Raw genomic sequence first — 22,970 nt, forward strand, 5'->3', positions numbered from 1 at the left:
AAGCCGTGCTCGCAAACGCGCCTGTCCCGCCACTGCTGAGTGCGGGAGGCGGGTTCCCGGGTTTGTGGTTCAACTTGGGGGGCGCTGGGTTTGGCCCCGCTTTCCTGAAAATCCGGGAGGTCTCCCAGAGTCACCGGGGCTTTGGGAGGAGGCAGCGGAGAACAAAGTCTTTGCCCTGCAAGAAATAGTCTGACCTTTTTCAGAATTTAGTGTGTCCTTGTTTTTTTTTTTTTTTTTTTATCTCGTTGTAATCCGTGCCTTTCAGCTTAGTGCCCACGCTATGTCTCCTATGTATAATTTTGTTTGAGAAGCAGCATTCCCTCGTAGCTTTTTGTCTTGTCTTTCAGGGAGGGAGTTGCTTTCCGGTAATAGTAAAGGAACGTGATACTGACTGAAAACGCACCAACAGCATCCTCGTTAGTCGGAGGCTGTCTCTTTCTGCTTAATGTTGGTTTCTTTGTCATCAGGTCTGCTGAAAAATGACAGAATATAAACTTGTTGTCGTTGGAGCTGGTGGTGTAGGCAAGAGCGCCTTGACAATACAGCTAATTCAGAATCACTTTGTGGATGAATATGACCCTACAATAGAGGTAAACAATTTCATCTTATACTTTTTGTTAAGAGAGATTATCAGTAATAATGGTAGTATACTTTTTGGACAATTACTGTGAAAACATAGAATGATAACAAAATAAGCTCAAAGATAATGGTCAGCATCAGACCAGCATTGGAGAGGAAATCACTGTGCTTCTTGATCTGCCTGTGGAACAATAGCTGCAGTAAAAAATTAATGATGTTGATCAATAAGTGTGGTGTTAATTGCCATGTTTTGTTGGACAGTTTGGATGCATGTTTTTAGCATCTCTGTGACAAAGTATTTGCCAAATTTACTTGAAAATGCTTGGCAAAACTTCATGGCTTTACGTGCAACTTTTTAAATGTGGCTTTCCTTTTTGATATCAAGAGGGAAAATTTGTAGTTCTGAAGTGTATGTGTCAAGCTTTCTCAGCTCTTATCATTAGGATCTGTTTCACACAGTGAGAAATGTGTCCTGGAATGTTATGGTGACTGAAGCAAAAATTTGGAGCCTGATTTTAATGGTGTGTTTTGTTTAGTTGTTTGGGATGTTTTTGGTGTTTTGTTTTGTTTTTTAAAAAAACACACTAGTGCATGTTTCCATGTCTAGAAAAAAAAGTTATAAGACAGCTGCTCTAGTGGATTGTTTGAAATGCATGGCACAGTTCCTCAAAATCTGAAATTGTATTTAAGCTTTAAAATTTGCAGTATTTTAACGTGGTTTTTTTCTTTTAATGAGCAGGCAAGCTCTGACTTTTAAAGACAAGAGAAATACTAGTGTTGTCTGAAATCTCCTGTGGATCATTGGATTTAATAACCTCAGACTGCATAAAAGGAGAAATGACACTGTAATTTACCCAGGATTTTTACGTTCCCAACACTGAAGCTCTGTAGCTTATGGCTTCATTTATGTGTTTATAGAAAGAGGCACTTCCAAGCTCACATGAAGGAATGACAACGGTTTAAATCTAGGCTTAAAATGGTGACTTGGAAATGGCTAAGTAGTCATTTTCAGGTAGACATAAGTGAGAGGAGCCAGTGCCCTGAGATGGTAGGAAGCTGGCTGTCTTTAGCGAAGTACAGGCCTGAGTTAATGTGCCCCAAATAGAGATGTGTTGGCTTGAGTTTACCTCAATGTGCCTGTGTGTCTTCTTGTCTCTCTGTGGCATGGCAGGGTAACCTCCTGTGTGCTTGTAGAAGAGTCTGTGAATTAGACCTATGGAGAGAGGAAGAGTGTTTGACTTGCTCTAGGAGAGTGGCTCTTTCAGTTACTAAGATGTGAAATCTGAAAACAACAACAACCCAAAACATGCTTAGAAACCAGAAAATACACAAAACTCATTGAGAGGAACAAGCAAAATGGGATTTTACTTTTTCCTGCAAAAGGAACTTTGGAGGATGTTGGTCTTTGACATACTTGTTCGTAATCATTGTTTTTTTTCTTAAGTTAGAGGTGTGTTTATGTGTTACAAAAAGTATTGTGGGGTTGCTGTGTTAGAAGTTGTCATGTAGAGCCAGCACTGTGTAAACAATTTAGGAACACAAAAACTTAAGTGCTGGTATTCCTGAATCCCTTGAGGGATTTTGGTAGTCAGCAAGCAGATTATTTTGAGGAATACCAAATACATTTTAATGTAAAATAATAAAATGAAAATAGAGTTCCTCTGAGAAAGAACCTCAAATCCCAGAACTGTGGCTTTTATTCTGTAACGTGCAAGGTGACTGTAATGCTGTGGTGCGGTCCAGTATCAGTATGTTCTTCTGAAAGAAAGAAACCCTTAACCTGATGGGTTTTACCAGCATCCACAGCTTGTTGTGTGCAACAGTATTAACCTTCTGCAACTCCTGCAAGCTCTTGTCTGAGTACTACTTACTGGTTTTGTCTTGTAAATTCTGAGACCTTGAGGATGGAAACTGTATCTTCCCACTTGGGGTAAATCACCTTGTGTGTGCTCACAGTGCTATAATCGTGTAGGCAGGGGAGAAGTAATTCAATTGTGATTTGGAGGGGCAAACAGGTTCCAGAGAATGGCCTTGTAACTGGGTTTAAATGCTTCAGTCCTTGCCTGGGCAGGATCCCATGCAGCTGAGAAGGGTTGCTTGATTGTGTTTCCTGTATAGATGCAGTTGTGGTGGTAGGGGCTGATCAAAGAACAATAGCTGTGGAGTGGGTTTTATGCAATATGAGGAAATAAGGCTAAAGTTGCTCTGACTGGTAAATAATAACAGTTAAGGCGGTTCAATAGTGTCATTACTATTGTTTCTCATTACTGTTTCTTTCATTGCTGTATGGCTGTTGTCAAAATACTCATTTTCCCTTGCAGATAAAAATCAAGCTAAATATTTTGGGGTAGAGAGAGAAAAGACTTCAGTGTTCATTAGCTATAGTGGATTCCATAACTACACAGTTATTGGATAATTTTAAATCTTTCCTGTGATTAACAAAGTAAAACTCAACGCCTCTGAAATTCTCATGTTGTGAAGGCATGATGCAGCTGAAGAGAGGAAAAAGATGCTAGTTACTTAATCACAGATGCACGTCCAGTGTTAATGAGGTTGCTATTTTGAGTGGAATAGACTTAATGATTCAACACAACTTGTTTGGAACATGTCAAGTTTCATGGCCTGCTTGAGTATTTTACTTACATCTGAGCATAGCAAGGAGAGGAATTAAAATTAGTGCCTGTTTGGGTGGCTACTGTTGTTCAAATATGTATCCTTCATATGTGTTTCACGATTTCATATCTTACTTGAACTAGATGTCCAAGCAGAGATTTATAGCCCAGTAATTTTAAGTGGTTTTTTAACTGTATGTACACTAACCCTTGTAAATCTGGCCTGATACAACAGAACAGTTGGACTATTGCCCTCTGCTGGTCGAGGTTTGCTTTATTCGTGATACTTCGCGTGATAATTTTTAAATTTTTAATGTTAATTTTTTTTTACAGCTTCAGCATGTTTTAGTGCTAAATATATGCTGTCTTCTAAATGTCCTAGATAAAGAAGAGCTTTCTTAATTGCTTGTCAGAGGTTTTTCAATTGGATTAGCAAAATCCCTCGTCTGATTTAGGAATACTGATATTTAAGATTGTGTTCTTAAATGATCTATGCACCTGTGAAACTTCCACCAATATTGTGGCAATAGCTTAGTCTTAGTAGCTGTGATATTTTAACATTGAATCACTGGTATAATTTTTTTTTTTTACAAAATAATAGTTACTTGCTTAGATGGGATTGATTAAGCAGTGGGGGTTTTTCTTTTAGGTAAATTCCATATGTAGCGTATAGCTGAGATTTCCTATCACATTTTCTTATCCGTTCTTGTGAACAGATGGAATTATTACTCCTTTAGCATAATTAATGCTTATTTTTATGGCTTGTGAAAGGCCAATAAAAGCAGGTTAAGTGATTCATGAAATAAAAACTTTTTTAATAGATGTGCTGGATCTGTATATTGGGGGAAAATTGCAAATTCATATTTGGAGTCAGGCACTATTTTGAAATTAGCTTCTAGTTTGCATTTTGTTTTTACTTAGTAGCCTTAGATTGGATGTTTCTTCATTGCATTCATTACTACAAATCTTCCAAAGTGCAGTAAAGCTACTGGGTTTTTATAAATGATGAAACTTATAGATTGGAATGTTGGGTTTTTCTGTTGCTGAAAGGGAGTCTGGCCATTTTGTTTCTGCAGCACTTCTGCTTCAACATGCAATTGCAAGTACTATAGTGGCATAACTTTTTGTTACGTCCTACATTTTGTTTTGCAGAACTTGATAATTTTTACAGTACGGTAACTTCAATAAACAAATTTTATCTTGAGTGTGTTTACACTGGTAGCGGGTGGGGGTCCCAGTAGCTTGAGCTTTTAATGTGGCGCATCAGTTTTCTTTCCTACAGTGACAAATGTGACTTTGGGTTTGATATTTTGCAGGGGAGGGGGGGAGGGGAAGGCAAAAAAGCAAAATGTCTATTATTTCAGTAGCTTGGAAGGAAATAATAAGCTTGAATTTTCTCTCCGTGTCTTTTTTTTTTCCCCTTCTGCTTCAAATCCCCTTTCTAGTTAGTGACAAAATTTTCTCTCCAAAAGTGGCCACAACAGGTATCATCTCAAAGCGTCCCTCCTTTTTGTACCTGTGCTGTGCTTTATGATGGTGCATCTTTGCTGCTCCTGCTAACATGGTAGGCATGCTAAAGCCAGCAGTTCTTAAAAGTGATTTTCTTTTATCTTAAAAATCATTTCCTTTGATGAAAATTACTTAAAGCTTTTGTTTGCAGCTCAGTTGAGGGGGATTTCTTTTCCTTTGAAGGAAGGAAAGAGAAAGAAATATTCTTCAAAGGAAATGTTACAGGCTTTTCATAGGAAAAGGCTTGAAACATATGAACAGGCTTGAAAAGCTATACAGGCTTTTCAAGAACTGTTTTTCATATTTTTAAACTAGCAGTCAAATTGCAAGAAGAGAACTAGAAAGCTTTGTAAATATGCCTAGTATAATGATAGTACCTGTGAACTGTGAACTTCATCTATCCACTAGATATTCAACTATCACTTCACTGTGAACTCTGTGGTAAAGGTATCATAGGACATGAGGGATCTGCTATTGAATGTAAGTGAATTGGAATAGAGATGCGTCCTTTGGGGGTGGTTTTGGTGGGTTTTTTCCTTTAAGCAATGAGAAAGAGTATTAACCTCACTTTAAAACACGTTGGAGCTTGTGTATTTGCCTCGGCTGTGTCACTATTCAAGAATGACTTACATGTTTCTAGAGCAAGTTACCTACTTCTCACTTGAACACTAGATTTGCATTTCTGTGAAATAAATATTTCCAAAATCATGTTGGAGGTAAACTTTTATCTTTAAGGTAAACAGTCAATAGTGTTTTACCTGATACTGTTAAATGTCATCCAGGCTTAAGGTAAATTTGATGTTACAGAGTTTTAGTCTAAGATACTGATTCTATACAATTATCTCCCACTTGTTTTTTAGCACGAGCAACAGGAAAGAAGAAAGCCTTTAGTAAAAATACAAATAGATAGAAAGTGCACAGGAGCAGGTGTGCTGCGCCTGAAAGCGGGTACAAAGGAAGGAAGGTCATTCTGAATTCATCTTGAAGTTGGCTAGAATCGCAACTTTTAATTCCCTTCCCAGTAGCTTAGGTTCACTCCTGCATAGCGTTAAAAAGAACAGGAGCAATATTGCCTTAACTCTCTAGCTAAGGGATCTGAAAGGTAATACCAAGTTTCTGTGTTTATACCTTTTATTTGTTACAAGTACTGTTTACTGAGGATAATTCATGGCACTGCTTGATGACCTATTTTTAAAACTTATTGATATGGTTTTATTTCAAATATATAGATGTTTATAGAAGTTATTTGGGACAGTAATGTTTATGTTCTTATCGCTGAAAATCTGCACTCATAGAAACCTAGCACCAAAAAGAGCTGTAAGTAGACATTAATATCTAGTTGCTTGGGACTTTGCAGATTTTAGCCACTTGAATCAGTGACCTGAAAACTCTGATAGCATTGAAATAATTTGTTCCAACATCTCTGTGAACCAACCCATCGGAGCTTTTATATGACTCTGTTGGCATGTCTTGGCTAAAAGGCTTGAACTTCAAATATATCAACTCAACTTTGATAACTTAATAACAAATATCATTATATGCGCCTGCTTAGGCATACAAAACAGGTTTTCTGTCCCAAACACTGAAGGCTTTTTATACTTCATTTCCTTTTCAGTGGCATAGTTTTTTGCCCTTATCTTACTGGTGTACTCTTTCTATTTTGTTCATTGTCGTGGCACAATACTTTTGTAAATGTCCATGGAATGAAGGTAAAATTTTACTTCTAAACAAAATTCGGTAAATCGAGTAAGCTTAAACAAAGTCAAGCCTTTTAAAATCAGGATTACAGGTTTCTTCAATTCCTCTATTAACGGAGACAAAGGAGAGGTGCTTCTGATCTGGATCAAATTTGTACTTTTTGTCCTTTTGTGCAAAAGAAGAAATAAGAACACTGCCCTTTTTCTGCGTGTGTGCACACAGGTGCTGTTACTGAAGATTCAGAATACCGATAAGAATATGTCCTTTTAGCGTTCTTTCCACTTCTGGGTTACTGTATACATGTAAATATGGGACACTACTTTCCTACAGTCATTTCCCCGTCCATAAAGTTGGATTTTAACTCTTAAGTGTTTTCAGTTATACTCGATTACTAGTAAGCAAGTTCAATATTTCCTGAGTTATAGGTGTTTAAAATCTTACTTGTTTATGTTTAACTAAGGTTTATGTTTTTTTCTCTTCTTAGGATTCCTACAGGAAGCAAGTAGTAATTGATGGAGAAACCTGTCTCTTGGATATTCTTGATACAGCAGGTCAAGAAGAATACAGTGCAATGAGGGACCAATATATGAGAACAGGGGAAGGCTTCCTGTGTGTATTTGCTATAAACAATACAAAGTCTTTTGAAGATATCCACCATTATAGGTGTGCATATTGAAATATACTTGACTAACTCTTGTATTGGGTGAATATGTCCCTTGCTTTTCCACTAGGTAATAGGATGATCTCTTATGAAATAGTGTCTAAGGGGAAATTTGCAACTTAGCAATATTGCAACGTACCTGTGCGTTTGTATGTCTGGAATTCTGGGTAATCTGAAAGTCTGCTGCCTCGTTTGCAAGTTAGGCAGACAAAATATCTGAAAGCTCTTCTGGTATAACCTGATATGACTTAGTATTTCTGCCTGTTCATAGTGAAGCCTTATCTAAAGGTCAGCGCTGCCCATTTGATAGGTATAATTGTGTGCTAAGATGGAAAAACTTATGCGGTTGAAATTGTACAACCAATAATGTCAATTGTTAGTTTTTGTTCTGGGGGTGGAGGGGAAATACCTGTAGAATGTTACTAGAAGAGTAACATGTGTGAGCCATGATGCTTAAGGAGGGCAGACAAATGCAAAATCAGAGCTCCAGGATGACTGCTAAAACCCAACCTGTTTCTAGTTTCTTCACATTCTGTATTTTTTTTATTAGCTAAGAATTTCAACTCCTGCTTTCTTTGTCAGCTAAACTAATATGGAAATAGAAGCAGTCTCTGGTGATTACCTTACCAGATTGTTGATCACTTAGTAGCGTACCATTAGCCTGAATTCTCCTTGGGTATTGTGTTAGAAGGCAATGCAAATCCCACCAAAGATCAGAGTTCAGCAGCATCAGTTTAAGATTAGTCCCAAACACATAATGTTAAGCTGTTCATACTTAGGTGTTTATAATGCCGTCGGGTCTGTGTTGCAGTGTGAGGAGTGTTTTGTTTTCAGTATTGCCCACAAACCCAACATCCACTCGTAAGCTGAAGCTGCACATTTCTGTTATGAATAGAAGTTCCAGTTCCTCATTTAAGGTGAGGTACCCTGATGACAGTTCAAGGTAGTCGAAGTCAGCGGGTGTGACTGCCCTGATCACATAGTTTTTCTCCTGTACGCCATCAAATCAGCTCATTTGATTGTGTGGCGTGCTGGGTAGCTAAGCAGGTAGATGTGCCTGCCTACAGAAATGGCTTACTGCTGGCTTATCTCCCTGCAGCACCTGCAGGATCAGGGGAGTACTGTTGCAAATGAGAGGGGCAAAACTGCTGCACACTAACCCAGGGAGAGATCAGGGTGGAGAATGTGGGCACTTTCAGGACTGTGTCTTTTTTATATTTAAATGGAGCTAGCCAGCCATTGTATAAATTTCATTATATATAAAAAGCTCTAATTGAATGGATTTGCATTGGTGGCTTAAAAAATAAATGGAACAGTAAAGAGTGAGCACAGCAGGGATGACGAATTTAAAAAATATAGAAAAAAACATACATTAGAAAACCCATAAATTTCTCTTCATTATCTAACCAGATTATTACAAATGGGTTTCCTTTGATTGTAGAGGAAGGAGGGAAGAGGTAAGATAGATGATGTGAGGGGAAGAAGGGGCATAGAGGTTTTTATGTGGAATTTTTGTTTTTAAAGAGAGGGTTGCAGATTTGCATAAGGCCTTCCCGGTTTATTTCAAAGAATGTTGTGAGTTGAATGCTGGAGTTTCTGCTGTGCGTTCACACACCTGTGGATGACCTTGCAGACTGAAGCTGAAGACTTATTTATAAGTAACTGAAAACAGTGACTATATTGATTAAGGAACATACTGCTAGATTATTTGGGAAGGCAAAAGTAATGAAATGAATGATTGTTATTTGACGTTCTTGACAAGTACATTTAACTAATAGTTCAAGATACTTTCTAACTAGTGTTTGACTCTTTTACCAAATATTTCTTTGTAGAGAATCAGACCAGTGGTCTTCAAAGTTTAAAAACCCCTATCTAAATGCAGAGTTTGTAATGCTGTCTTGAATTAAAAAAAAAAAAAAAGCAACAAAAAAACCTGTCCCAAAACCAAACCAAAATCGAGACCACAGGCATAGTTACCTTAGCAAATGAATTGAGTATTATGAGTGCTGAGTATGAGATATAAGTAGTAAGATTTGTACCAGAGCTTCTCAGGTTTGTTCTAGCATTAGCTGTTAAAAACTTTAAAGAAAAAAAAAAGTGTAATGACCTCAAAATCTATAGTAGTTTGTGAAATGTCAACCTCTTTTTTTTTTTTTTTTTTTCCTTTTTTCTTTATTTTTAATATGATAAACTTGATTGTGACAGGATTGGTGAATTTATTTTTTGGTGGCTTCTAGTAGTGTATGTGCAGTAAATTAACATAAAGAATGATGTTGGAATCTGTTAAATTTTTTCGTTGCTTTAAAATCTACCATATGAACTATTAATATTGAAACCTGTTAAATACAATCTGTCTTTTTTTTTTTTTCTCCCTTTTAGGGAACAAATAAAGAGAGTTAAAGACTCTGAAGATGTCCCAATGGTGCTAGTAGGAAACAAATGTGATTTGCCTTCCAGGACAGTAGATACAAAACAAGCTCAGGATTTAGCAAGAAGTTATGGAATTCCTTTCATTGAAACATCAGCAAAGACAAGACAGGTAAAGCTCAAAACTTACCAGATACAGATGCAGAACTTGCATCTGAATTATCATAATGTTGATTACTCTAGGCATTGACAGTTGCTTGGTCATAGCAATAGATATGTTTCTCCAGAGCAGAAATTCTTGTGGTGTCTCTTCTCTCTGTCAACTCACTGGCAACTGGTAATTGTTTATTAATGAGTGGTTCGCTTCAGTTGTGCAAACTCAAAGAATGAGACCTGGCCTGCTATTACTGTCAGATGGTTGCAGCATTCTTATGTTGTGATAGGTTTTTATAGAATAAAAAGCATTTCTACTTAGAGGTGAAATGCTTTTTTTCCTCAGCGAGAGGATTAAGCAGACAAACAGCTAACTAGTTTATTTTGTTTTAAATCTTTTTAATTACAAAAGGAATTTTTCTTTGAGGCATTGATTCAGTGTTAGTGGGACATGCTTGATAGATCTTTTTATAGCTAAGCAATTGACCATAAGTCTTTTTTGAAATTACTGGATTAATTGCTTGTGTAAACTGATAGTCTTCTAAGACTTCAGAGCTCACTGTTGGTTTATTCTACCCCACCAGTATAGGTGAGAGGCAGCCATTAGGGTCCTTTCAGTGCTTCTTTCAGGCTTTGCTAGGACAAAGGTGCTCATAGTGGTACCTCTGTGCATTCAGGAGAAGATCAGCTATATAGAGGTGAAACTGGTTCTGTATTTCCAGAGAAAGCATTCTTTTGAAAAATGCTGATTTGTGGGTTTTTAAGAGTAAAGACTTACTAGCAGTACAAATTAGATCAGGCCTGAGTGGCCAGATATCTCGTACTCTGCATAATCAGAACTGTTGTGTGCAAGTTATGAACTAGGAATGAGGTGTAGCAAAAGGAGGCAAATAAGAGCAGAATACTGCAATTTGAGTAACTGCTCAGTGTAACTGCTGAATAGATTCAGCTGCATCACTTGGCAGAATTTCCTCATAGACAGTATGTAAGTTATTTTTGGATGTAAGAAATTAATATTTTATTAGTGCAAATTTTGCTACACCCACCCAGGTTTCTGACAATTTGAAACCTGGACTAATTAGTAAAACTTTACAGAGGAATGAAAGGAATGCTGACTTCTGGCAATAGAGAAAGTCTTTGTTAGGTAGGATTAAAAAACCAGAACTATGCAACTTCAATGGCCGAGAATAAATTAGGCCGCAAGAGTGTTCAGAAGAACGTGGCATATAACTGGACTGAATAATTACAGTGTCCTTTTTTGGAAGGTGCTGTATTAGTGGCTGTCATTCTGATGTTAGGATAAAAAATGAAGAGCTGTGAAATTGCATTTGAGGTTTGAAATAATAGAAGTTCTGTACTGACATCTAGACTTTATTCAGCCTGTTTTATAGAGCGTCAGACTTTGTTGAGGAAAAACTCCTTTTTGCATAGCCACTTTTAAAAAGTATGTTGATATGGTGGTGTATTTTCAAAGATTTCTTCTCCCCACCCTGCCTGCAGTTTAATCCTACAAGCAGCCCCACTATGCCTAGCCAATACAAAAATCACGTGCTTAAAAATCACGACTCCAGTTTTATAATCTTTGTTTGCACAAAGTAGCAGCTGCTACTTTATCTTTCAGATTTTAAGAGGTCTGCCAGGGGTTTGTACTTGTTTCTGAGGACAATGGATCAGTCCTATATAACTGTCATTCTGTAATTTGACTGCTTTTATCTGTGACTATATCTCTGGAGGTGCTAACTGAAATGTTACAGAAGGGATCTGACTCTTGGCTTTTATTTTTCAAAGCTGAGCTTTACACCCCCTGCAGATAAGAAATCCCTAAAGGTAGCTCATGGATTTTAAAATGAAGGTACCCCATAGACTCATTTGAGAATGTTGGCTTCTAAAAATTGGAACTGCTAGGTATGGTTGCTGATTCTTTGGCAGTGCTGTTCATAACATGTTGTGTTATGAAACTGTTTTATAAGATGCTGTGTTAAAATATTTTTGACAAGACAAAAAGGAATTGGAGGAAAAACCTGATCTTTAATTACAGCAAGATCATCTAAATATTCATGTATGTGTTTATATATATGTGTGTGTGTATACATATGCATTTATGTATTATGATTTTTCAGTCACATATAAAAAAATACATGCATAGATATACACCTTCTTCCAAAGTAACTTTTTTTAATTAGGGGATTAAAATCATTTGGTGAGCTGCTTGTGGCCCATGAAGTGTATTTTTATGAGGCAGAATTCAGTCCTTGTCTAAAAACAAAGAAAATATAGAAATAAATCTGGTCCTCTGTGGTTACATGCAGAACTTCCAAGTATGAATAGATGTAGCTGGTGGCCTGGTAACTTCTGGAGTCTGTAGAAAGTCTGACATGAATATTTAGAAGTAGGAACCTTCTTTTCCTTTCCTGTACACTTCTCCCACCACACTGAAATGTCAGCACTAACGCCCTGTTGAAGGGGCCCTCACCATCTTGCTTCAGCCCTTCCCTGTGCTCCACTTCTGCTGGAGCTCAGAGAGAATCAGAAGGGTTTCTGGGGAAGGAAAAAGGGGAGATGGAAAAGAAAGAGTTGTCCATGTCTGTTTTCACTTCCAAGATACTTTTTTAAAAATGATGCTCATGCAGAGTATCTCAGTTCCAACTAAGTCAGTTTTTAAGATTTTCAAAAACAGGAAAGAGAACAACACTGAAATGAAGTGCAGAAATAATTTGTTCTAAAAGTTAGTGTAGTTGTTTTTTATTTGGTTCTGACTGGCAATAAAGATGTAAATTTTAACTTACTGCAGAAAAGTCACATGTTAAGCCAAATCTCTGTGTGAATTTTCATACAAATCACTGAGCTCATCAGTGAAACATTCGCTTAGTGGACCCTGCAACTTGGGTGTAAGGCTGTAGATTATGTTCATTTCAGTCAGTGGTCTAATTAAAAAAAAAGTAATTTATGAAAAATAGCAATAGTGCTATTTCTAAATGTAAACACGTGTCAATATGGGTGGTTTTGTAAGGCATGTTGCATCACTTACACTCATCTTTTCACAATCCTTACGCAGAAGGGTGAATTTCTTAGGTTTATGTTAATAGCTGGTTTTGCTTTTCTGTTTGACATAAGCTTTAAATTCAAATTCTTCCCTGGCCACATGAGCATAAAGCTCCCAGTCGCATCAACGAGAGATGAGGGGCCAACTTGATTTGTGCCCACCAAGGCTGCATCCTGTATTCTTTACTGGGCTTCCATTTGCCTGTGAGTTACACAAGGAAAAGCTGTAAGGCTGTACCCCAGATGTGGTTTGACTGTAGGATTTTGTTTTCCTTGGAACATTTCAGCTGTCCTGCTAGCACTGAATTCAAAGGAAAAGCAGATACATATAAGCATAGTAAAGGATTCCCTAAAGTGTTAGATCTCGTTGAGAATATCTACTTAAACACATTTTTAAAGTGTTTAATGAAGAACTTGACCTAAATCACAAGGATGCTGTTAAAAAAATAAAAAGGCAAGCATTATAGATATTTCAGCTGTCTGATGTACAATAGGTTGGGCCCCAAACCTGTGACAGAAAAGTTCAGAACCTGTGGCTGCTCTGATGCAGTAATTGGTGCAGTTGCAAGGTGAAACTTCCAAAAAAACTTAGTCCTACCCAAGAACAAAGCCCCGGGGCAGGGGGTGGGGCAGTGTCGGGGGGGAAGTTCTGATTATGTTGAAACAAATTCTAGCACCCAGCTTGTGTGCTGAATGACTCCAGGATGCTGAGGAAACAGGTTTGTTTTTTACCTAACATAAATATGTGCAGCAAAAAAGGGTACATATGCACAAGGAGTGAAATTCAGGTAGGGCTGACAGCTGTAATTCTGGCCCTTCTTAACTTTAGAGTGATTAACTTTGTAACTTTAATCATGATTTTGTGCAGTATTTAATATGAACTTATGTATGTGTGGTATTTGACCATCATAAGGTAATAACATGATTGTCTTAATGCCGCCTCCCTCTTCAAACTACGGAATCATAGAATAATTTTGATTTTTATTTGTCTAAGAGTTGGTTTGAGAAGACCAGTTCTGATAAAGCATATAAAGGTGGACACAGAACACACTTGATGTCAAGGCTAACTTTTCATTAGTTTCCTTCAAGAGATATTTACAGAAGTGGAACATGTGAAAATTCCTGTTTGTCCTATGGTCAGTATTTGAAATAGTCTTTCTTTGCACATAGTCATATTTTAAATTGAATGTTTGGCTGTCTCCTAGGAGTCAGAAGCGTCTTGAAAACACTGCCTCAAGGTCATGGGTTCTTTGGGCTGTTTAGATTTTGAAGTTTTTAGTATCTGCCAAAGGATATTTATGCTTCCAGTTCTGACAGCTAAAAGAGCTGGTTAATCATATTTTAGATCTATGGTCCGTGCTCATTTAAGGGAAAAAATACTGAAGAATATTAAAAGAAATTTGTATTAAAATGACTTCTTAAGTTTATAAGGCTGGTGCCAGGCTCTTTAAAATGTCACCTTGTGCTAATGGCATTAGGAAATGTGGCTTTATGCAGATTTTTCTTTCAGAATAATTGCTTTCAGCAGGATTCATAAGACTGTTCTTGGTGGTGGCATAGTAGCGATTTCTTTTCTCACTTCGTGTGTCTCCCTCTCTCTGCATTGCTAAAGCAAATTACAGCTCGTATTGGTGATGGGAAGGTTGGCAATAAATGCTGACTGAAGAATTGTTATCTAATTATTCATGTGAAAGCTCTATAATCAAATTACCTGTTTTTACTACAAAACAATAGATTTGCAAAAATGTTGATTCTTGTACAGCCTGTGCTTTGGCACATATCACCTGATCAAAGTTTACTGTTTCCTCTTCAGGAATAAACTTCCATTCCTTCCAGGAAAACATGAAAGTATGAGCTTTACTAAGTTTTATTGGTTTTTTTAATGGCTTCCTTTATATTTTGCAAACTCTCAGACCTGGAATGTAAGGCTTGTCACCTCGTCAATACTTCACAACATCCTAACAGGGCACGTTACATATACTAGAGAAACACAATCGGAGAAATAAATCTAATTCGTTTAATCTTTAAATTCAAGTGGCTGAAGTTCAGAAGAACCCTCAGATAAGCAGCAATGTGTTAAGAATGAATCTTAAATGTGATAACGTATGGCACAGGCCATGCTAAAATGACCCAGTAACTGTGGCAGTCAATGTTAGCTATTTTTGTTACTAGGTGCATAATATGAAGATGAGTTGGAGAGATAATTTATGGAAAAATCTGCCAAATGCAAGCCCAGATTGTGTGTTTGCATAGTAGTAAAGTTCTGAGGCTTAAATGGTACTATTTTCCACAATCATCAGTCTGTTCTGTATTTATATTCAAATAATAAGCTTGTATTACATACTGTTTTCCATGATCATCCGTCTGTTCTGTATTTATATTCAAATAATGAGCTTGTATTACATTAACAACCCTGTTGATCTGACTGAGGAGACAAGTAATGAGATTGACAGTAAGGCAGAGGAGAGATTTTGCTCTCCCCTTTAAAGGCTGCAGCTAAACATCTTGCATCTTGTTTTATAACAAGAACATCCTCACAGATTTATCTAAACTTTTAAGTTTATGCACAGATATAATCAGTTTAAAATAACACATGATATAACTTAAAGCTGATGCCGTACCTCTTTATCTTGTATTTACTTTAAGATATCTTCAGTCCTCATACTCTTTATACTCTTTTTTTTTTTAAATGCTTACTGTATCATGATCTCAAAGTAGCCTAATCACAGAGCTGCAGAAAGGTAGGGTGTGAGATGAGACGTAAAACATGTAGCTCTGTGTCATCCTTGGAATACTTGAAAGGCTCTCCTTGACCAGAGAAAAATCTGAGCAGCAGAACTTCACAGGCTGCTTGCGTGTAGTGGTTGTTACAGGACCCTTGTGGCTGCCCAGGTCTGGCCCAGAGAGAACACATCAGGTGTGCCTTGGATGTTGATGTGAAACAAGCTCTTAAACATGATAATAACGAACTTGTTGCTTTTCCCATATGGAAGAATAACTTCTATAATTACGCTAACTTTTGAAAGTTACTCTGAAACATAATATAGAATCACAGAATCATTAAGATTGGATCATCAAGTCCAACTTAAGGTGCTTCTTAAAAGCACTTTGTCATGACTCCAATATCTCTTTTCCTAAATCTAATAGCGTAGTGGTTGCCTTGTAAAGTAAGCAGCTTTAAAGACAATATTGCCCAAAACTTAGTATTCTTTGAAGATGTTATTTCGTTGTAACCTCTTTAAGAAATTACCTGTTCAGACTTTTTCTGTACTTTGTTAGTTTGTTCCACATATTTTTGCAAAGAAAGTACACCTTCTTATATAAAGAACAGGACATAAAGAAGCTTACCTTTCTTTGCCTGCCCAAACAGTAACAGGTTCTCACGTTGGCTAAGAAGTGAAAATAGGTGGTTAACTGTGTGTGTTTATAAGTACCCCCCCAGTTACCAATGTAATAAGGTTTTGTGCCTGCTAAATACATCCATGACCACAAAATTGTGTGAAAAGATTCAGTAACACAAGCAGTAGTATTCTCAGTATGGTATGCAATGGAAGAAAATGATTCTTAATCTTTTTTTTTGGTCCGAGTGTTACCTTGCAAAGGAAAAAAGGAAGGCTTGAAGTGTAGATACTCACAATAATTGCTAATCCATGTATTCTTCAAGTGCGTCTCTCTTGCTTGCATTAAAAAGTATTTATCAACCAGCAAATGTGCAAGCCCAGCTTTTTAAATATATAAATGGAGCTCTATATTTCTTTCAAGTAAAGCTCATAATTTCATGGGTTTGTTGTTTTTTTTTTTTTTTCCCCTGTCATGGGTGTCCAAATATATCACAATTGTTAATGAAGCAATTTTTAAGGAGTTGTGTTTTACAATGCAGAGAGTGGAGGATGCTTTTTATACATTGGTGCGAGAGATTCGACAATACAGAGTGAAAAAAATCAGCAAAGAAGAAAAGACTCCAGGGTGCGTGAAAATTAAAAAATGCCTTGTAATGTAACAGGGTAAGTTTTACAAATCACTTGCCAAATAAAAATGATTGACAGTGTCTTGCAAATCAGTCATTTTATGGTTAATCGATGACATAATCTAAGATATAAAACCAATCAGATTTCAAGTAGTCCCGAATAATATTCCTAGTGAACACCCAAGTGCTATGGATTTGCTTTGTTTCATGGGTTTTTGATAAACAGATTTTTTGATAAATAGGTTTTTGATAAACAGTCTTTACTGCATATCGAGTTCTCCTCTGTGAAATGGAGACCTAGTTTTGAGTGTGAAGAAGTTAAGAGGAAAAGCTTTATTACAGCTATATCGCAGATACTGTTGAAGTGAACATTGATTGAATCTTCAGGTTGATGAACTGAGGGAGAGGAGCGTGATATTTGTAGTCCTTCTCAGACGGAGAAACAGGAGGTTCCTAATCCAGCAAAGCAGTATTTGGCTAGCAGCTGGCGTTTGGAGTTTCTCTATTCTCAGGCCCTTCCTTATGCCATGCCATTTTTCCCTTGTTTTCTCCCAGCTTAAATTTACTCTCACCCCATCCAGAAATACATTAGTGTTCTTTTTTTTGTCAACTATAATGCCATGAGTGACACAGATTTGGACAAAATGGTAAGGTTTCACTTTTTTTGAGAGCTCCTGCAAGGGCTGGGGGGGAAGCAACAGTGGAGTAAAACTGGAGGAGGGAGGGGAGGAAACAAAAACAAGAACGAAAAAAAGCACCAAAAAAACAATACAGAAATTCTCACAAAATTGTTTTGTATCTGTAGAGTCCACTGTAAGAAAAGGGAGGAGGAGAGGCAAGGAGAAACTGTGGTATGGAAGAAGTGCTAGTGTAAATCACTCCCAGTGCTTTTTGAACAAACCATCTGAATAGCTCCTCACATACATTCCTGTCCCATTAATTCTTTACCTCTTACTGCACCAGTGCAGAGGGTGGGTTGTTACTCCTTATGTACTTGTCCAACAGGAGGATGACCTGGAATTTCCCATTGTGTAAAAGAAAAACTGTTCGCTTTTCGAGGTGTTTTTGCACACTTCAGAACATCTCGCAGAGAGGCAGTGGAATTTGACTTGTGTCCTAAAGAGACTAAAGTCACAACTGTAGGAATATTCCCTTCAATAAGGGAGTTTTATTCCTCTTTCCAGAGGAGGGAGGAGGAATTTTGTTTTATATCAGTTTTTACTAGATCTGCTCAGGCTTATTATATTCTCAGCTTTTAAGTGATGAGTGACTGCTCTAAGAGAATTCTTTAGATGTTTCCTTAAAAAAGATACACTTTGTGATACTATTTGTATCAACAGTTTCCTTTTGCAGGAAGTGGGAAACTTCGGTTACAAAGCTCCCCAGTCTTGCATCCAAATATCAATAAAATTGATGCCATCAAAATACCTTGTTTTGTTCTTTCCTAGTTAGCAAAAAAACACCTAAGAGCCGCTTGGCAAGATTACTTTTGATGAGAGCAATATGAATTAACTTGCTTAAGCCCGCTTCCTTTAGCCTTCTGGAAACCAACTTTGCTTTTTCTTGTTGTCTTACTAACGTAGCCATACCTCAGAGTGGAATTTCTTTTTGTATACTGGGACTTTAAAGATCCTGAATTCTGTCTGCTTTTCCTTTCTGTGGGCTTCCTTGGGAAGAGAACAGGATGGTAGAAATTGTGGTTTTCATTATTTTTTCAGTGGAAGCATCTTTTCAGATCTTAAGATTCTTTTTGATAGCTCAGTGAACATCTGCTTTCTTTCTGCCAGCCTCCTGCTTTCTTTTTCTGCCTGTGTCAGAGAAGTATGTTTTTGGGGTTTTGTGAGAGTTGTTTTTTTTTTTTTTATTTTCCCCCTAGATGGGGGAAATAACTTCCGTCAGCAATGGATATTGTTGGGGGTTTTTGTTTGCTTGCTTGTCTTTTCCCTGTACCCTGTTTAGAAAATAGTCTTGGATATAAGAGTCTAGAACTTCAAGAGTCTGCTCAGAGGAAACATTTGTCTTTATACTCAAGTGAATTCTACATAGTATTGATAGTCATTTCAGCAACTTTGTATTTAGGAGGTTAAGCTGGAGAAAGCTTATTCCAAAATTATTGTGGTACAGGTGTAGTTCAGTAGTGATTCTAGAGGAATAAGAAATCTGGCATTTAAAACAGTCCAACTTGTATCATCTTACTGAGTGGAAAGTAATACTTATTTCAGTCTGATGCGTAGTAGATAGCTAAGCAGCACCCCATCACGCGAGTCTTTCAGCTTGAATTTTAGACTTAAAATATTCATTATTACACACTTTGCAACGATAGACGGTATTTATTTTCCTTTTTTGTCTGTGGATAATCAAATTTGATGGTTCAGAGTGTTTTGCTACCTCTTGGAATATTCAGTTTGTCTTCTTGCTGCTTAGGGGATGCCTTCTGTATTAATCTTGCACAAGGTAACTGAAAACCCTGCCTACCCAGATTACCATTAGCTGCTGATGCTTTCCAAGAGGTTCTTTCCTTTGGCTATTACACAATAAAGCAGAAAGTACATAACATCTTTTGCTGTGTTTGTAATTTTTAACTAGCAAGAAGAAATTTCTAAAACTCAAATATAAAATCCTCAAAAGATCTCTTCCTTGAAAGCATTAAAGTTTTTAGATAAAAAGCAAACTGTGACAAAAAGTTTCTCTAGGGCACAAATCATACATCTAGATAATATAATTCAGACTGAGATGAGTTAATAGTAAAAAGTTTGAATTATGAAAGTTCTAAATTTGAATTAAAAAATTTCTAGATTCTTGATTAAAACTGTAATTTTATAATCTTTCTATAGTACTACAGAGTAGTAGGACCATTTCCCTTCCTTGTGACTGATAAGATGTGTGCATGTATATGTGTATTATCTATTAAGAAAAATACAGAAAATACTTTTCTACAATTTAAAACTTAAGGGTCTATTTTTGGGGCTGGGGTATTAATTCCTGATTCCCTATGAATTTAGGGTTTCTTATTGATAGCCAGGTTGCAGAGTCCTGTGTATGCTTGCAGCCACACATCCAGACTTCTGTATGGTCATGGGACCATGTGATGCTCCGAAGAAAGCTTGTAGCCGGGAGCAGGCTGTTTCTGTGGGAACAGTTCTGATTTTTCTGGTCCCTTTGCCTTTCGTAGTTGCCCTTGGAAAAACCAGTGCCAGGAGCAAGCTCCTTCAATGCACCTTTACTGAGGCAGCGTGGTATACTTCTGAGCATGCACAGTGAATTTGGAGTTTCTGATCCCGAGCCTGGATTTAGAGCACTCATTCAGAAAGTCTTACGCTTTCCAAAAACCTCACACACAATAACTCCGTTGTTAGAGGGAGGAAGGTCGGCCGCATGCAGTCCCTTCTTACTGAAGGAAGTAACTGGAAGGGTTGACTGCCTTTGATCTTACAGTGTTGATGCCTTTAGGGACCTCCTGTAAACAGAGTATCCACTACTTATATGTAGAATTTAATCCACAGACTGAAAAGTGAAAGACCGCCATTTATCTTGGGTTCTCCAGTTCTAATTCACAAATACTCCACTCGTAGTTTTGTATAGCGTGTTCTTTCATTACCTGAATTTGAGAGGAATTGTGGCCGGACCAAACTATTAAATACATAATTAATAATTTTAAAGGCTTGATCTACAAAGGTGTAAATGCAGGGACAAAAGCCAAGTCAATTCCCTAGTACTTAGCAACAAGTGCTCTATTTAAAAGATGATCACTTTACCAGGTAGAATAAATATTTCAGCCTTAGTTGTGAAGCTGTGTGTTCAAAGACCAATAATAATCTCTGGATATTACTTTGTATGACTTATTTTCTCTGAAGTTATTTTAAATCCAGTTTAATGAGGGAGGGTTGTTCATTTGAAGACTTAAATTGCAGTTTTTGTTTAGTGTCTCCTTTGGAGACACCACTGAAAGCCAGTGACTGTCCTTGTAATGAGTATTTTTCCAACACAGTAATGATGAGTGAGAAATAGTGAAAGGTAGTTTTGTAAGGAAATGTGAACAGTCTTGTGCAAGAATATTGTGCAGGGATTTTTCTTACACTGTTGTTGTGTTCTGAGAATGGAAACTATACTTCTGTCTGTTGTGATTGATTCTTAATGCTGTCCTCCTAGCTGGCTGAGATGAGAACTGCAGTAGATACGCTTTGAACCCACACTACTTCTAGATCGTTTCCCTACACAAACATTGCTAAATACTCACTTTGTGCATTAATGCTGAAATTATAAGCAAAATACAGTAGGTCTCTCTAAAATAATACCAAGCATTTCTAATTCTCAAAAGATTCATGGGGACGTGACCTTTTCAAGAACTAGGCTACTCTTCTATTAGGTGTGCTACGCCACTTTTATATTGATCAATAAATAATATTTTAAAATGTAGAGTAAGTTACTCGTATTTTTTATATTACAAGACCTTGCGGAAGTGTGCTGTTAGTATTGGGAGACAGGCTGCCAAAGACTTTCATCTAACATCAGTTACTTGTAAATGTTTTATGAACTTGAAATTCTAAATAAGTTTAGGCTATAGGGGAAGCATTGCTTTGAAAGTGAAGCTGTTTGACACCTCACTGTGGTTTGGACTTACCGTACTAGGTTTCATCACCATTTGGTGTCTGACTGAAACGGTAATGAATTAGGTGATTTTTGGCTCTTTTGTTGTGCTTTTTTGAGTTAACTTTCAGTTCTTTTACTGAAGTAGGCCTACAGAAATAAACAGACTGTTAACTTCTGTTGGCAGCTTGAAGGCAAACTCTGTAGCTGACAAGGTAGGAAGCTGCCTGCCAGTTGTAGGGCTAAATTTCTAGACCCAGTTCTGCAGTGGTGCAGTTGGCTGCTGTGATACATTAACATTATACAACTATTTCTGATCTATCTAAAAGATAATATAAGAAGTAAGGCGGTGAAGAATCAAGGTCAATTTTTATCTTAATGATTTTATGACTGTCAGTACTCAAACTATTAATTGTAAAGGCTGACTGACAACATGGGTACTTGATTGGAATTTGGAGCAACCTGAAAGGTAGGCAATAGCATTAGACTTGATAGTGGTTCTTGTCAGGCTTTAGGATATGCTAGTCTCTTGGCCAGAGTTAATTTTTGTTGGCTATAATTACCCCCCTCCAAAAAAAAAGGAAAACTCAGTGTGAAGAAACATTAGCTTTTATGTCTGTAGCTCAGCTGTTGGAGCAGGGGAGATTTTAAGGGACTGTACATGTTAGAGCAGCATAGTTAGTGTGTTCCAAGTGTCTTTAAGTATGTAAGGTGAGTAAAATGATTTATCAAATAATAATTTATCATTGGAACTTGGGATTGATTTGATTGATTTGCATATGTAAAGATTTATAAAACTATGGTGTGATTACTGTATTGGTGTGCCTGAGAAATGATCTGAATATGTAGATTAATCCTAACTGTCTTTGGTATTGAATTCTTGCTACCAATATTTGTATTTACTTTTTAAAAGTGCATATAGGTTATTAAGGCAAAACCAAAGCTAACTTTATTCTGTGGTAATAATATACATACTTCTAAACATGCGGTACCTCTGCTTTTCTAGTTTGAGGTGAGACAACGTGTGCCCTCAAGATGGGAAGGAGGGCAGTACACTAAGTTACTTTCCTTACCACATTAATAACAGAGTTGGACCTATGGGCTATCAGTGGTCAACCCCTGAGCAGTAAGTCACCGGCAGGCCGCTGTAAGCCCAGTTTGGGCAGCAGCTGCGGAAGAGGGCAGGCTGGCTGTTGCTGGCATCGAAACAGTTCATGCAGGTGGTTGTTTCAGTGCTCCTCAGTACCCAGGGGTGGCACAGCCTGTAGCCAGGATTCGTTGCGGCAGCCCACTCCCCAGAGCTGCTCTCCCGCAGGCCCCCCTGCCCATGCGCAGAAATCCAGTTGGATGCGTTCCTCTTGCGTGACAGGAGGCAACTGTAGCTCCCCGTCCACCTGGGTGTGTGTTTCCCAGCACGCCCCGTCCCAAGGAACAGGAATGCTTGGGAGGACTTGCCCCAGTGGTTCCTCCAACCCGCAGCCTGCTCAAGGGGACCTTATGGAAGCCTCAGAAAGGAGAAGGCAGCGTAACCTCTCCTGGCAGGCAGCAAACCAGACTGAACACACCTGACCTGAACAGGTCAGGTGAAAACAGGCTGCCCCTAGGCTGGGATGTAACTCTGTTAATGTGATCTTAATGTGTGCCATTGTATCTTTTCAGGGTGTTGATGATGCCTTCTATACATTAGTTCGAGAAATCAGAAAACACAAAGAGAAGATGAGCAAAGATGGTAAAAAGAAGAAAAAGAAGACAAAGACAAAGTGTATAATTATGTAAATACAATTTATCCTTATTC

General features: G+C 37.6%; 1 protein-coding gene across 2 annotated transcripts; it reads left to right on the top strand.

Annotated features, from left to right (window-relative positions):
* The first annotated feature begins 479 nt into the window (after nucleotides 1-479).
* On the top strand, nucleotides 480-22,951 carry KRAS (KRas proto-oncogene, GTPase). 2 transcript variants are annotated; one of them, XM_009951073.2, is made up of 6 exons: nucleotides 480-590; nucleotides 6,883-7,061; nucleotides 9,439-9,598; nucleotides 16,502-16,617; nucleotide 17,559; nucleotides 22,835-22,951. In XM_009951073.2, exons 1-6 carry the CDS (start codon nucleotides 480-482, stop codon nucleotides 22,949-22,951), a joined length of 684 nt encoding a protein of 227 aa, XP_009949375.1. The 2 variants fall into 2 exon arrangements, with proteins under 2 accessions (XP_009949375.1, XP_009949376.1); XM_009951074.2 differs by lacking the exons at nucleotides 16,502-16,617; nucleotide 17,559.
* Nucleotides 22,952-22,970: the final 19 nt, after the last annotated feature.

Source organism: Leptosomus discolor, chromosome 1 (assembly GCF_034619465.1).
Source record: "Leptosomus discolor isolate bLepDis1 chromosome 1, bLepDis1.hap2, whole genome shotgun sequence".
In the NCBI taxonomy this organism is placed as follows: domain Eukaryota; kingdom Metazoa; phylum Chordata; class Aves; order Leptosomiformes; family Leptosomidae; genus Leptosomus; species Leptosomus discolor.

Excerpts from the sequence above, each read along its gene's own strand:
- KRAS (XM_009951073.2), top strand. The coding sequence starts at position 480 with ATGACAGAATATAAACTTGTTGTCGTTGGAGCTGGTGGTGTAGGCAAG. Across the intron at positions 591-6,882 it reads AATATGACCCTACAATAGAG|GATTCCTACAGGAAGCAAGT; the intron begins GTAAACAATTTC and ends TTCTCTTCTTAG. Across the intron at positions 7,062-9,438 it reads GAAGATATCCACCATTATAG|GGAACAAATAAAGAGAGTTA; the intron begins GTGTGCATATTG and ends TCTCCCTTTTAG.